Genomic DNA, 15,075 nt, shown 5'->3' with positions numbered 1-15,075 from the left:
TTTTTTTTGAATAAGTTTTTTTTAATAAGAATAATTGAAATAGTATAAAATAAAATTACCTGTTAGTATTTTTCTTTGTCCCACTATGTTAGATAATGTCTCAAGTGATGCAAATTCAAAATAGTCTTGAAAAATATTCAAAACTGAATCTTTAATTTCTTTCACAATAATTGTGAGTAAAAAGTTTGCTTTTATTATACTTTTAATTGGCCTATACAAATCATTTGTATCTTCTATTTTTAAATATTTTATAGTATAGACTTTTCCTTTCCTGCTAGAAAATCATACTTCATAATTAGTTAAAAAAATAATGAATAGCATATTAAAAGAAGTATAATTTTAACGATATTAAAATACAATTATATATAAAGTATTATAAAATAATATAAAAAGTATAAAAAGCAAAAATAATTAAAGTATTTTTTCGTAAATTCAATTTAAAAATTTAATAAATATGTTTGTTTTGTACATTTTCATCTAATATAATCATTTCTAAACAAAGAGACTCTTCTTCATTTATGGGTGTTAATGTTTTCCATAGATGAACCACGCAAACTTTGATAAACTAATTGTCTTTTTGTTTCGTGATATTGTCCAAAGAATGATGCTTCATTGAGTAAGTTTGTGATGTTGTGTAATTCAAAAATAAATTTTTTGTTCTAAATTTGATGTCATTTGAAGGAATAGTGATAAGAAACTTATATAAGTAGTTCAAATAGTATGGAATTTGAATATTTGTAACGTAAAATTTATTATGATTAATAATATTATTATTACATTTGTAATATGAATGTTTATTATATTTAGTGAGCTATTTATAGAAATTAATAAATTAATTATTGGAGTTATAAATTTATTGTATTATTTATAATGGTGAGATATAATAAATATATGGATATGGATCCAATATCTTTGTAGTTTGTAGGTTACAAATTTGATTACAAATTTTTGTATATATATATATATTTGCTGATTTGGAAATAATAGTTTATTTGGCAAAAAATGAGTGGTTAATTCTAATATGTTGCCAAGTAAACAATGTTGTTGACATGGCATTAGTAGAAAGAAAAATATATTTTAAAAGTAATGTGAATAAACTTATGTATCTATTTTTATATATTAACAATAGATAGATTCCTATTGTAGGTAGCAATTGACTAAAAGAGGTTGTATTTGTATTGTTAACATTTTCTTTAAAGATAATTCAGAATTCTATATAGCAACTATCCATATATGTTTGAAAACAACTTATAATCTCCAAGAATCTAATAAGTTTAATTTTTATGAACAAAAAATATAAACACTAATTCGTTCTTTCAAATAAAAGTAAGATAGACAAATCTAAATAACTTTTTCAACAAGTTACTTTCAAGCTTCAAACAACTACTGAAAGAGAAGTCCTACATGCATTTATATACACAGCCTCATCAACAGTTAAGGACGTGGAATCACAACACTTGAATCAAAGAACTCATTATTGTAAGGATGTTGAGAACTCCCTTTGCTTACTTCATGACTAGATGAAGTGGATGCAGACTCTGCATTAGGGTTGGAACCAGCCAACTGCAACATGTTCTCAATCTCTTTCACCACAAAGTTCATTGAGGGTCTGCTAGAACTTGACTCATCAACACATTGCATTGCAAGATCAACAAACTTGTCAAAACCCTGTGGTGTTGTTCCCAAATCAATGGATGGATCAATTACTTCCTTAAGGCCATAGAACTCTTTGTCCTTGTCTAGGGCATTCTTAACCACTTTCACAATGTATCTTCCTCGTTCTATCGGCCTTCTTGCTGTTATCAGCTCTAACATTAGTACTCCGAAGCTATACACATCACTCTTTTCTGTCAATTGCTGAGTCATATAGTACTCCGGGTCCAAGTAGCCCTACATTAGGAGCAAAAGTTCATTGTAATGTAATCATTTAATATTGGATATTAGATGCCACAGAAGACAATTGAGTCTTGAAATAGTTTTCTATACATGTCTTTGTTTAATGAATTTAATTTTAATACAATATTAGTGTAAAACAGTTTTACAGGTGTGTTCAATTACATAATGTCACGTTAGCAAAAATAACTTTACATTGATTGCATACATAGTCATTCAAAAGAAATATGACTAGACAACTCTGTAAAATGTTTTATACTATTAGTATATCAAAATTGAACTCTTGTTTAATTGGCAAAAGGTAGAAGAGCACAAGATACAAACCATTGTTCCTTTGACTTGAGTGGTAACGTAACCTTTTTCACCATCTCTCAATGGTTTGGAGAGTCCAAAATCAGAAACTTTAGCATTCAAACGTTCATCCAATAATATGTTTGTGGATTTGATGTCCCTATGTATGATGGGAGGATTGGCATGTTCATGGAGATAATCCATCCCCCTGGCAGCACCAAGTGTTATTTTCAGCCTTCTAATCCAGTCCAATCTTATTCCTGTTTTACCTGCAGAGACCATATGCGCGTGTTATATTTATATTACATGCAAAGTTAATAAACTATTACACCTCACTCAATAGCCAATCCTTGATCAAATTAAGCAATTTCTGTAGCTATTTAGCGGACATGAATCTTCCTACCCTATCTTTTTCTGTACTGTGGACTACGAGCCTAAGACAAGTAGTAAAGTGCAGCCCGGTGTACAAGTATCCCGTGTTGACACAGGATCCGGGAAAAGGGATGCACCCAAAAGGAGTAATGCAGGCAGCCTTACCTGATAATTATATCAGTGACTGATTCCACAACTTGAACCCATGACCTTGAGGTCACAGGGAGACAACTCAACCATTACTCCAAGGCTCCCCTTCTCAGACAAGTAGTAAAGAGGAAGGAAAATCTACTACACCAACCAATCATGTATTGGTATTTTTGTCAATATTTAAGAGAAGATACTCAGGATAATAGTGAATTCTACAAGTTTTATCCTCACAAATCCCCCATATACTTACATAACACCTTATTCTGACCATAAAGATTTTCTGAATAGTCTACACATGTTCTCCTAGAATCTTTGAGTAGCATGTGAGTTTATTCTGTTCAAGTATATCATTATTTGCTACTCAAATTAGCAATGTGAAATGGTTAGTGCACTTGTTTATACCTGAAAGAGTATCCTTCAAAGTGCCATTGGGAACATATTCATAAATGAGCATTTGCTCTCCTTGCTCAAAGCAGAAACCTATAAGGCTAACAAGATTCTTATGGTGGACCCTTGATAGAAGTTCAATCTCAGTCTTGAACTCCAGCCCTCCCTGCATTGATTCTTTCTGAGCTCTTTTAACAGCAATTAGGTGCCCGTTTGGAAGAGTTCCTCGGTAAACCTGCCAATATCAATTAACCGTATCATTGATCTGACAAAAATTCTGACAATGTATAGAGCACCACAGTTATGAGATAGGTGGTGGTATCAATGGAAAAATCAATGTAGAAAATGCATTAATATAAGGTGGCTTCATTACACTATGATTGAATCTGTTATCTTATAGTTCTTTCTTTAAAAAAATATCATTTTTCATTTTTTAAGGATTATACACAGAGAAATGAAATAAACTAGATGGATTCTACACCTTCCCGTATCCTCCAGATCCAATACTATTAACTTGTGAGAAGTTTTTGGTGTAGCTCTGAATTTCTTCAAAAGTGAAGCGCCTTGCTCCTTTCAGCTGTGGGATACTATTATTGCTCTCATCTGCATCCCATTTTGCTGCATTTTGTGAGATCAAAACACACAAAAATCTTAGCTCCATGAATTGGCAATAAAAGAAGCAGAGCGGACATTTAAGTTCTCTTACCAAAAGGATTATTTTTCTCTGTTGCTCTTTTTGCCTTATTCTTTTGGTGCAAGGCATAAACACTTGCAATGATTAATAATATCACCAGGACAACACCACCAGCAACTCCAGCTATTATGCCAGTTTTTGAAGATTTATTGGATCCTTCAGAGTTGATGAATACTAAATCACAAGAGAAAAAAATCAAGTTTAAAAATGGAGCACTGTTATAGTTAATTCCATTACTATATGTATCATCCGATTCATTTAGTGTTACCTGAGTCATCCATATAGTTTTCATAATCATCAGCAATAAAATAAAATGGTCCAAAAGTGGGAGGAGGCTTATATGTCTGGTTGCTAAGCACAAAGCCTATATTAATAATACCCGTTCGGTTGAAACGATATATGCCGGATGGAAACACTTCTAGAGTCAAATCAAGGTATAATGCTTCCTTTCTTGGATTGCTCACAGAAACTGTGTCCACAGGTAGATTATATCGATGAAAAGATCGCATCATAGACGACTCCAAAGATGCAAAGACTGACTTGTTTTGCAAGTCAGAGAAGGTTGGTGCCCTGAAAGTTAAAGTTCCGGTATATGGATATGCACATTTGCAGTTAGGGCTTTCTTTCTGATCTGTGCTGCAGGTGACAGGCACACAATTGTTCTGTGGTGTTGTATACATGTTGTTTTGTTGTGGAATTGAACAATAATCCTGTGAAGATCCTCCTCCACAAACCGGATTATGGACGAGTCTGAAGATATATGTTTTCATTAATAAACCATATGTCAAGGAAAGCAAAGAAAAAAGGAAAAAAAACTACCTAGTACCTACTGTAATACAATAGTTATGGCTTACATTATTTCCACATTGGATACATTAATTTCTGGATTAAACTTAGCAATAAAATTGGTCTGCAAATCAATGATTTCCAGTTGTTTGCTGATGGTAGTACCAATATCTAATGTTCCATTTAGCTGGTTGTCTTTCAAATTCCTATTGAAGATCATGTCACAAAGAAATAAAGAAGCAGTTACTCACAGCTATATCTAAATTTTCATCATAAAATGGAACTATCAACAGTCAATAATTAACAGGCTGCTACTCACACTGTCTGTAACTGGCTCAAACTGAAAAATGAAACAGGAATATTCCCATGAAGGTTTATATTCTCCATGTTTCTGCCGTACAAAATGATAATATAAGCAATAAAAGGTTGAAACCTAAGAGAGAAGATTAAAGCTGATAGCAGAGAGAGTGCAGAAAGAAAGACATACACTGTTGTCAAAGATGGTAGATTTGTTAACCATAGTGGAAACTCTGATGGATCAAAACTATTATTGCTCACATCCCTGCCAAATGATGTCAATAACTATGTTGTAGTCATTTCTATAAAATTAATACTCACTTTGAAAAACAAAGCATACACATATATAAAAAAGTGAAGTTAGCCAAATGATTTAGAAATTACAGGAAGTTGAGGCTGTTCATTCCAGTAAGGTTGGGAAGAGGACCAGATAGGCGATTGTTGGAGAGAAGCCTAACAAACATAAAGATCAAAACTTCTATCAGGACAGTTACAAATTCATCACAGTAGATACCAATATTATACCAATAATGAGAATTTGTTTGGAATATAAAGGAAAAAGATCATGAGGAGAATTGTAAAGTGACGAAGTAAGGGGTTAATCACTATTGAATTTATAATTTCTATCATGTGTGAGCCCCATTACCATGATATAATGGTGATTAGACACTCACTTTCTCACTTTACCAACTTCCTCAATCCTCACTTTAAAGGAGTTTGGTTCAGAATATAAAGACTATTTGTTTTCCATGTTTTCTATTCAAGATTTTTGTGAAGAAACTATGAAAAATAGGAAACAAGAAAATAAAAACAGAAAATCCTTCTGTGGGAAAACAGAAAGCAATAAAAATGAAATCAGGAAATTAATAATAATATTAATAATTAAAGTGGGTTCAAGTTTTCTCTACTTACAAATCCCTAACATTTGTAAGGTTGCTAACGTTTGGAGGCACAGGTCCACTTAGATAATTACCATCAAGGCGCCTGCAGTCGCAAAAAGAAAAATTTGAAGACAAAAAACAAACATGTACTCTATTTACTAATTTACATTAGGAAGATATGGATACTCACACCACCTCAAGATTCTGGACTAGTCCAAGTGTAGATGGAATATTGCCAATAAATTCGTTCCTTTCAAAAAGCCTGATAAAAAGAAATTACTAAAAATTCAAAATTTTGATTTTCGTAATAATCTCTTAGTTTATTAGCTTGTTGGTATGGATCTTACACATGTATCAGAGACATGGCTGAACTAAAAAGCTGAGGAGGAATATTGCCTGAAAGTTGGTTAACCCCAAAATGACTGTAGATAATGGAAATGTATTAGAAGGATTGAATTATATATCATCCAAAATAGAGCAAAATGGATTTCACATACAAGTGCTTTGTATTGTGTAGCATATCCAGACCAAGAGAAGTTCCATTTGATATTGGGATAGACCCTCCAAGCTGGTTTTCAGCCAAGTCCAGCCAATATAGATTTGTGAGATTACCAATAGCGGATGGAATTTGCCCGTTGAAGTTATTTGAATTTAAAGACCTGTGATTAAAATTAACCCATTTGATCATCAAACAAACTATTGTTGCTAGGAGCAGGACAAATAAAGAGGCCTATTTCTGATATATGTTACAAAAAATCAAGCAAACAATTCTTACAAGAATGCAAGGCGTTGCATATTTCCAATTGTATCCGGTATAGTACCACTGAAACCACAGCCAGTAAGAATTCTAGAAGACAAATTAAGAAAGTGCGTTGTTAGAGTTGTTTGATCAAGCATAATTGGATTTGGATATATTCTTAACTTTTGAAATTGTCTTACAAGTTTGTCAGCTTTCTCAAGTTTCCAATTGCTTCCGGAAGCGGTCCTGTTAAATTCTTATTGTAGGACAGATCCCTGCAAAAGAAAGAAAGAAGGGGGGGGGGGGGTTCAAGAACAAAATACAAAGAAAAATAAATTAAAATACTCAAATCAGGGAATTTATCAATAAAAAGGAGATTAAATCTTCAAGCAATAGGGTGGAAGGTGACCATTGTTTCAGATAAATTCAATATTTAGAATTACAATACAAGACTAAAGTAGAACACGTACAGAATCCGCAATTCAGATAGTCCTCCTATTTCTGATGAAAGCTGGCCGGTCAAATGCATGCTTGACAGTGTTCTGGAAATGCCAACAATCATGTTAACCTCACAAAAGGAAACTCTGGAGAAGTTAGTGATTCACACTAAGAACTTAAAAGAAGAGAAAGTACATGGAGGTAACGGCTCCGTTGATGCACCCAATGCCAATCCAACCATCGCCACAAGGATCATTCGAGCGTTCCCAATCCGGTGGTGTGTTCTGCCACTCATTCTTTAGAGCCAGCAGAGTTTGGTCTGCATCAGAAACAAAATAAATAAATAAATAATTAAAAGGCAAATTTCAATCACTAACTTCTTGGTTTGTTCTAACTTCTACACAGAATTGGTTTGTTCTAACTTCTTAACTACTTACATGAGACAGAAAGTTGAAAAACCAAGTACCTAACTCTATAGACTATAAACTCTTAATTGTACAATGTGTATATCGAAAATGCCATTTGGATGAGGAGAAAGTATCTGACTGACACAACAGACCAAACTTACAATCTCGATTCGCTGTTCTTGCTGTGACAACTAACAAAGAACTGAAAATGAGTAGTAGGAACATTAGAATTCTTTCATCCATGATCAACTCAAATGAGGACAGAAAACTCACATTACTCTTGTAAGTCTAACTATCTTATGTTGCAAAATATAAACTTCCTCTAACATCAAACTAAAAAAGTCAACAAACTAAAATATGTTTTCTTTTTATGCAGTTTCTGTCTCATGATGTTAAAACTTACATGGTAAAACAATTTGAATAATTCTTACATGGTAATATCATTAAGAATTACCACTAGCAAGAAAAACAGGGCATTCCTACATCATTTGAAACAAAAAATTATAAAACGAATTGCCAATAGGATTAAGTCAAAACTAAATAATCACATCAATGTAGTAAACTTAAGCAAATTCAACAAAATATTGAAACTTCCCAGCAGTTGAGCTTTATAAATAAGATTATATTATATGGGGGTATCATGGAAACAGGATATGTTGCCTTGTACACGAAATCATCCATGACAATACCTTGAAATGTGACTTTCTCGGGGTTTTGAACATTTCTCCACCAACCTAACTATCTGCCCCCCACAACCTCCAAAATTCTCCACTTGCCTCAGTTGACTTGCCAATTTTTTTAAATCTTCTCTTGCCTATTTGCATAGTAACATCAACATAGCCTATAGGTAAGGCAACAGGCCTAAATCTAAAATTAAATTAATTTAACAAACAATCAAACATGCATAAGCTTTGACTAACATGGAGATAACCATTATTTTATACACATAAATAAGAGCCAAATAAAAATAGATTAAAAAAGAAGTAACACTTGATAGCTGTTATAAGACAAAAAGAATAAAGACGTCGAGATAAATCTCCACTAATATAAAAATTGGCTTAAAAATCATCCTTAAGACATGTCTCTTATATTTCTCTTATCTTAAAAGTTGGTGGAGACAAGAACAACTTTAATTTGTTTCTCCTCTCGCTTAGGACATTAATCAAACACTTAGAGTGCATTGTGAATTGGGGTCTTAGAAGAGAATAGAACAACTCACCAAAGCACCCTAAGAGTACATCAGACCTGGTCTTTGTATTGCATATAAGATGACGTGTATAACAAGCCACTAGCAAATAGTACATTTTGTAATGCTTGACTTATTGAAAAGAAATAATAAGTTTAATTTATTAAAATTAACATATAATAATATTTATCTTGTTAAATTTGATTTTGAATCTAAACTCAAAATAAATAATGAAAAATCAATAAATTATGATGACAAACTCTGTGACACTAGTTAATTACCAAATTTAAGTTTAGTTTCTAAATATAAAGGAGTGACTTTATTTGAAAAATATTGATTAAAATAATAAAGCATTTCATCTATCTAGTAATATTATATATTTTAAAGTTATGTATTTTTTTTATTTTAACGCTTAAATGATCTTATTTGTAACAATGATTTTGGTTAAGATACTTTTTTATATTTAAATATTGTAATTACTAGACTTCACAATACAGAGGAAAATAATAAATAATTGAATAATTGTTTAAGAATACGTGTAAAAAAAATTATATGTAACCATATAAAAATAAATAGTAGATAAATTATATTAATATTTTATTATTTTAAGTTAATATAGTTTTAGTGTGTTCAATCAACATATGTATGTATGTATGTATAGTTTCAAAGTGTAAAATATATCTATGCAGAAAAGAATTTTCTTTGTTTTTTGACCCGTCACTGAGTAACCTTATATATTTTTTTAAGTGTCCCTGTTAATTACTTGATTGTTTGAACGTAAGAACGAAAGAAAAATTTATTGCAAATTGAGCTAGATGAAAGAAAAATATCATTGAAAACGAAATTGATTTTCTATATATAAACTTATCTTCTTATGAAAGAAATAAACCAACCACGAGACTAATTCTCATCGAAGTGTGAGAATACAGGGTAAACAAATGTTTTTTAAATAGAAAAAATTGATAAAGTAAATCAATAAAAATAATTATTATTAAATTTATAAATTTTATTATATCTTACATTATCTTAATTTAAATTAATTGAACTTTATTTTTTATTTTATCAACTCTTTTATTTTAAAAAAAAGTTTGATATGAAAATACTAGTGTTCGATACAATTTAGTATATTTATACTATTTATTAGCGTTAGTCGTAAATTCGTTTGGTACAATGATTTAAGTGAAAGATTTTTGTTATTAACCATGTCAAGTATATACTAAAAATTAATTATTAAATTAGTTATTCGTATGATATATTAAAATATAAAATATATATTAAATGAGGTTAAATTTTACATATATTTATATATAAATAAAGAGATAAATACTAAATTAATATCCGAAAGATTTTGATGTTAACAAAATGATATATAATTTTTGTTATTAACAAAAGAAAAAGTATATGGAACTAACTAATAATCAGCCAAGAATGGAACAATATAATTAATTTAATTTTATTAATTTATAATTTAATTTATTTTTTAAATTATTGTTGACAACATTCAAAACATGAGGGAAGATACGATAGTCATAGGAGAGAATCACGGAAACAGATGCGCTGAGCATTTAGTTTCACTACCCTGGGTTACCCTTTCCAACTAGCGCCGTCATTCTTTTTTTCTCCCCCAAGAAGCATAGCCCGCCTACCTCCTCCATCGTCTTCACCCAATCACTCAAGCTGTGTCGCCGTCGTCACTCCTCAACCGTGGGGCCACTTTTCATTCACTAAGAAGCCACCGTTGATGCAACACGTCCCGGATGCCTTGCATGTATGTCACGTTGATCATCATCACTTGCTCGAGACCGTCCACATCAAATGATATAAATCGTGGCTCCGTCCTTGCTTTTCCTCGGTGCGTGCCGCTTTTACTCTAAAAAGAAGAAGTGGCCGTGGCGGCGTAAATATTTGGGAAAAAAAATTTTCCATAGAACGCTCAAATCCGGAAGGGAACCGAATAGCACAATGATCAATGCTAGTGAAGGCAATGATGAATTGAATGACGATGGCGTTGTTAATCAAGAGGGTTCCTTGATATGTTGTATGTTGTATATGTTAGTCTTGAATTGCATGATGTTATATGAGAACCTGAAGTGTGAATGTTTCTTTTCCATATTTTTTAGATGTTTCTTAAAATTTATTTCTTTGAAAAAAATGTGGCACACTGACGTTGCTAGTAGAGATGTTAATAAGGTATGATTGCAATTGAATACATTGGGTTGTGGAGAAGGCTATGCTTAGCTAATGTCATTGATACTAAAAATTCCAATAGAGATAGACATAGATAGTGGATATGGAAATTAATTGGGTTGTGTGGAAGACATGTAAGATCTATGTTGAAAAAGACAAAATTATTGGTAGTTTATATTGCTCCTAAATGTGCGAATAGTCTAAGATTCATTTCAATCTCACTGTGTTGTTCGTCTATGTCACAATGCATGCAATCAATTACATGTTGTTAATGATTCATTGATTTCTAATAGAATTTTTTATTAAAATGTGTGTTATGAAGGCTTCTTATTCATGGTAATTAGATGACTAGTTTTTGAAAAAATCTGGAGAAATAATTTGTTTAGTTGAGATAGTAATAAAGTCTGATTGAGTGCTATATGTGTTTCCATTTATTTGTTGATATGTTTTAGTGGATTGCTTCATTATATAGTAATGGCCATAAGTGGATTAAAGTTTTGTCCCGATTGTCTTTAATTGAAGGTTGACGAAATCACCGACGTCATGGTGACGAGAAATGATGAGTTGGATTTAAGACACGAGGTTTGAAGTATTTCTTATTGTGTGTTAGTACGTTATAGTTACCACTTTGATACTATCTTTAATTTGTATTTGGTTCTGTGAATTGGCTTTACAGTTGCCGAATCATAGTGAGCTCAGTGAAGAGGAAATCCCAGTCATAGGAATGAGATTTGATTCGCTGCATTTGGCACAGGAGTTTTATGCAAGTTATGCAAAGAAATTGGGGTTTGTAACTAAAGTCAGGAACACGAACTTCGACAAGATGCGAAAGGACGCAAAGATACCTATTAATCAATCTCTTCACTGCACTCGAGAGGGTTATCGAGAATCTCGTGTTAAAGCAGCAACTAGGTCAAACAGAATAACAGCCACGAGATGCAAAGTAAGAATGTATGTCATGCTGGACAGGGAGAAGGAATGTTGGGTTTTGTCCAGGGTAGAATTGAGGCATTCTCACCCCTGTTCGGCTGAGAAAGCTGTCCACTATCATGAGTACCGGGAGCTGAGCATGCATGCCAAGTGCGTCATTACGGATAACGACGAGGCTGGCATAAGACCCAACAAGACATATCTAGCACTGGCAAACAAAGTTTGTGGGTCTTCAAACCTGGGTTTCTCAGAAAAGGATGTCAGAAATTATATTACAAGCAATCTCTGATGCTCCGATGACAATGCGAACTTCAATGGGATGATGAATTATTTCGTTCGAATGAAGAAAATCAATCCCAACTTCTTTTATGCCATAGATGTTGACAATGCTAATAAATTTAAGAGCGCACTCTGGGTAGATGGAAGGTGCAGGGCTTCGTATGAATATTACGGAGATGTGGTGTCATTCGACACCACGTACAGGAGAAACAGGTCTGTATAATTATTGGTGAATTGCAGGAGTAGTTATCTGTTAAATTTGTCATGTTACCTTACATTTGCTTTTGATGTATTCTCAGGCATGGTCTACTGTTTGCATCATTTGTCGGTATAAACCACCATGGGAAGTCTACTCTTCTTGGCTGTGCTTTACTTGGCAGTGAGAAGATCCCTAGTTTCGAGTGGGTGTTCACGTAGTGGGTGAGATGCATTGGGACTGCGCCAAAGGGGATCATCACTGACCAGTGCAAGGCGATGACTGGTGCTATAAGGAAGGTCCTACCTGATACTGTCCACAGATGGTGCATTTGGCACATAATAAAGAAAACACAATTCAAGCTTGGTGGCTACGCTAGGTACGAAGAGTTGAGTGCAATGATGAATCACATTGTGTATAACTCTCCTTCGAGTGAATCGTTAGAAGTTGATTGGGCTGCTTTCATCAAAGAATTTGTGTTAGGCCAGAACAGATGGTTAGCAGGTCTGTGATCGTTAAATTAAATCCCGTCTGTTGGTTTCATGTTGCCTATTTATTCATTTAATTTTATTACTGCCGGGTGTTTCCGTTCTTGTGTTTTTTTCTTAAGAAACGTAACTGAATTTTCTACCTTGTTATGTCAGTGGATGTTCTTTTCAATACACATACTGATGTTTCTTTTCATAGTGTGTCTGGATGTTTTTTAATTTGTTTTATCAATGCTTTGTAAGCTGTCATCCTGTTGGATATAAGCGACACTCTTATGCTATTTTTTTTCTTGTGTAGATCTTTATGCGAATCGACGTAAGTGGGTGCCAATATTCTTCAAGAGTGAATTTTGGGCCGGCATGAGAAGTACACAGCGGAGTGAAAGTATGCACGCATTCTACGGTGGATACCTGCATTGCAAGAGTGGGTTGGTTCAGTTCGTCCATGAATACGATAACGTGCTTGGAAATAAAGAGCAAAAGGAGCTTGAAGATGATGCTGCAGACTCAAAAGGAGTCATCCCATGTATAGGGAGCACAGGCATTGAGCGACAGTTTCAGTAGGAATACACCAGTAATATATTCCGGACCCTTCAGCTGGAGGTAAGGAAAAAAACCGATTGTGTGGTTCGATCAACTGAACAAAAGGGAGATACAATTTCTATTAAAGTGGACAAGTGGAAGGTATTTTGGGAGAAGCCTGTCTACCATACTTTTATAGTACAGTTTGACCCTTTGAGTCGAAAGAGTCGGTGCGAGTGCAATAAATTTGAATTCGTTGGTATATTGTGTTGCCACATCCTTGCGGTCTGGTCATACTATAGAGTTGACACAGTACCGAGCTGCTATGTTCTTCCTCGATGGAGTAAGAATGTCATCCACAAGCACACTTACATTAAGAGTAGCCATGACGTGGCTTGGAGTAATGAAAGCCACAATTTGTTCAGGCATCTGTGTTCAGAGTTCTATAACGTTGCTCAGGAGTTTGTTGCTTGTGAAGAGGAAGCAGCCATCTTGCGAGCTGCTCTTTCGGATGCAAAGTCCAAGCTGACTGATCACCGTGCCAGCATGCGTTCCACTACTCTTGATGGGACTCAGAATACGATGCCCACACGGAGCACATGCGATGTTATTTTACATGACATACAGGGACCCTCAAGGGTGAAAACCAAAGGACGACCGAAGGGTAAGAGACTTGGAGCAGAGTTGGACAAGTCAATTAAGAAGTCAATGGAAAAAAGGAAGAGAAAATCACAACCGATATGTGTCAGAAGTGACGTCTATGTTAAATTTTTTATATGGATTGGTGTTCCTGATTCATATATGTTGTTCTCTTTGTGTTGTGGATTTTTTAGGATGTTGTTGACCTTCAGACAGATAATGATCGTCAAGGTTCTGTAGACAACAGATTTGAGGATTCTACTATATGGAATTCATCAGATGGTGGCAGATTCATGGACCTGTTGAACTCTTTTAGGCATTTATAGTCAGGTTTCTTGGCATGAGTAATTTGTCATTCTTAGCTAGATTTCTTGGTCCTTTAGACACAACTGAATAAACTCTTCATTTTTCTGTTTTGTCACTTTCATTTATCCTGTTATGAAGTATTCATTAAAAGAATCAAAAGTACAAATGTTGTTATTGTTCCCCAATATTTGGTTAGTATGGTTTTAAAGAAATGAGATATCACTTATTTGTTCGCAAAAAAATAAATGTATTAAATCCGGCCCAAAAACTGCCATTTAGAAAAAAAATAAAAGCCATTCATATGTCAATGAAATGCACGCTGTCGTTAATGCGTAACACTGAACCATAGAAATCATAGTCAAAACCATCCATTTTACAAGAAAAAGAAACATCTGTGTGCCTATCAGTAGCAACATCCAATTAAAATCCTGGTTAAAATCATCGGTGCCACCATAAACAAACCGACCGTGTAGACTGATTACGACCGAAGGCCGTGCAAAGCTTATACTTCCAGCAACGTCACAATTTCAGCAACAGAAAATAATGATAAAAAAATAATTAACGCCTCCATTTAGTTAACACCACGCTAGTAAATGGAAAGAACTGTCACTTAAGCATAGTCATGAACAAAAGGGTTATATACACCGACCAGAGTTGACGAAATAGTATAATTATGCAATGCATTCATTAATGAACTCGTGACATCCACAAATTTAAAACTACGGTTTGAGGATCCTGAAATACCTAACATATGAAACCTAGTGAGGAGTATATAACAAAACACGAGCCACACACTTCTGAATGAAGTACTCACAAGTTCAAATGACTAAGATATTATAGTTGAGAAAACAGATTCAGAATCATCCAACTTACAAGGAAAAGTAACATCCGTGTGCCTATTAGTAGCAACATCCAATTAAAATCCTGGTTAAAGTCACTAGTGCCACCATAAACAAACCGGCCGTGTAGATTGATTACGATCGAAGGCCGTGCAAAGCTTAAACTGC

General features: G+C 33.7%; 2 protein-coding genes across 9 annotated transcripts; one reads left to right on the top strand and one right to left on the bottom strand.

The window, feature by feature from the left end:
• Window positions 1-1,251: 1,251 nt before the first annotated feature.
• On the bottom strand, window positions 1,252-8,577 carry LOC112796106 (leucine-rich repeat receptor protein kinase HPCA1). Of its 8 annotated transcripts, none has more exons than XM_072234960.1 (21): window positions 8,025-8,564; window positions 7,739-7,814; window positions 7,497-7,537; window positions 7,124-7,247; window positions 6,961-7,032; window positions 6,691-6,765; window positions 6,527-6,598; window positions 6,249-6,410; window positions 6,099-6,173; window positions 5,942-6,013; window positions 5,783-5,854; window positions 5,255-5,323; window positions 5,061-5,135; window positions 4,893-4,964; window positions 4,642-4,779; window positions 4,056-4,537; window positions 3,800-3,961; window positions 3,575-3,711; window positions 3,109-3,328; window positions 2,218-2,453; window positions 1,252-1,890 (listed from the first exon to the last, which is right to left on the bottom strand). In XM_072234960.1, the coding sequence occupies exons 2-21, from the start codon at window positions 7,777-7,779 to the stop codon at window positions 1,435-1,437; spliced, it is 2,853 nt and encodes a 950-aa protein (XP_072091061.1). In that variant the 5' UTR covers window positions 7,780-7,814; window positions 8,025-8,564; the 3' UTR covers window positions 1,252-1,434. The 8 variants fall into 8 exon arrangements, with proteins under 8 accessions (XP_072091061.1, XP_072091064.1, XP_072091065.1 ...); XM_072234963.1 differs by having other exon boundaries at window positions 7,767-7,814; window positions 8,025-8,532; XM_072234964.1 differs by lacking the exons at window positions 7,497-7,537; window positions 7,739-7,814 and having other exon boundaries at window positions 8,025-8,149; window positions 8,555-8,577.
• A 2,095-nt stretch (window positions 8,578-10,672) lies between these two features.
• LOC112794574 (protein FAR1-RELATED SEQUENCE 5-like) lies at window positions 10,673-12,334 on the top strand. Its single transcript, XM_025836568.1, has 5 exons — window positions 10,673-10,711; window positions 11,231-11,290; window positions 11,385-11,897; window positions 11,985-12,130; window positions 12,217-12,334. The coding sequence occupies exons 1-5, from the start codon at window positions 10,673-10,675 to the stop codon at window positions 12,332-12,334; spliced, it is 876 nt and encodes a 291-aa protein (XP_025692353.1).
• The last annotated feature ends 2,741 nt before the right edge of the window (window positions 12,335-15,075 follow it).

The sequence above is a fragment of the Arachis hypogaea genome, chromosome 4, assembly GCF_003086295.3.
Source record: "Arachis hypogaea cultivar Tifrunner chromosome 4, arahy.Tifrunner.gnm2.J5K5, whole genome shotgun sequence".
Lineage (NCBI taxonomy): Eukaryota > Viridiplantae > Streptophyta > Magnoliopsida > Fabales > Fabaceae > Arachis > Arachis hypogaea.
Note: the sequence above shows the minus strand (reverse complement) of the source record. Positions and strands in the feature narration are given on the sequence as shown.

Excerpts from the sequence above, each read along its gene's own strand:
- LOC112796106 (XM_072234960.1), bottom strand. The coding sequence starts at position 7,779 with ATGATATTACCATGTAAGAATTATTCAAATTGTTTTACCAT. Across the intron at positions 4,965-5,060 it reads CTACCATCTTTGACAACAGT|AAACATGGAGAATATAAACC; the intron begins GTATGTCTTTCT and ends TTTGTACGGCAG. Across the intron at positions 1,891-2,217 it reads CTCAAGTCAAAGGAACAATG|GGCTACTTGGACCCGGAGTA; the intron begins GTTTGTATCTTG and ends CTCCTAATGTAG.
- LOC112794574 (XM_025836568.1), top strand. The coding sequence starts at position 10,673 with ATGTGGCACACTGACGTTGCTAGTAGAGATGTTAATAAG. Across the intron at positions 10,712-11,230 it reads CTAGTAGAGATGTTAATAAG|GTTGACGAAATCACCGACGT; the intron begins GTATGATTGCAA and ends CTTTAATTGAAG. Across the intron at positions 11,898-11,984 it reads TGGGTTTCTCAGAAAAGGAT|AAAATCAATCCCAACTTCTT; the intron begins GTCAGAAATTAT and ends GTTCGAATGAAG.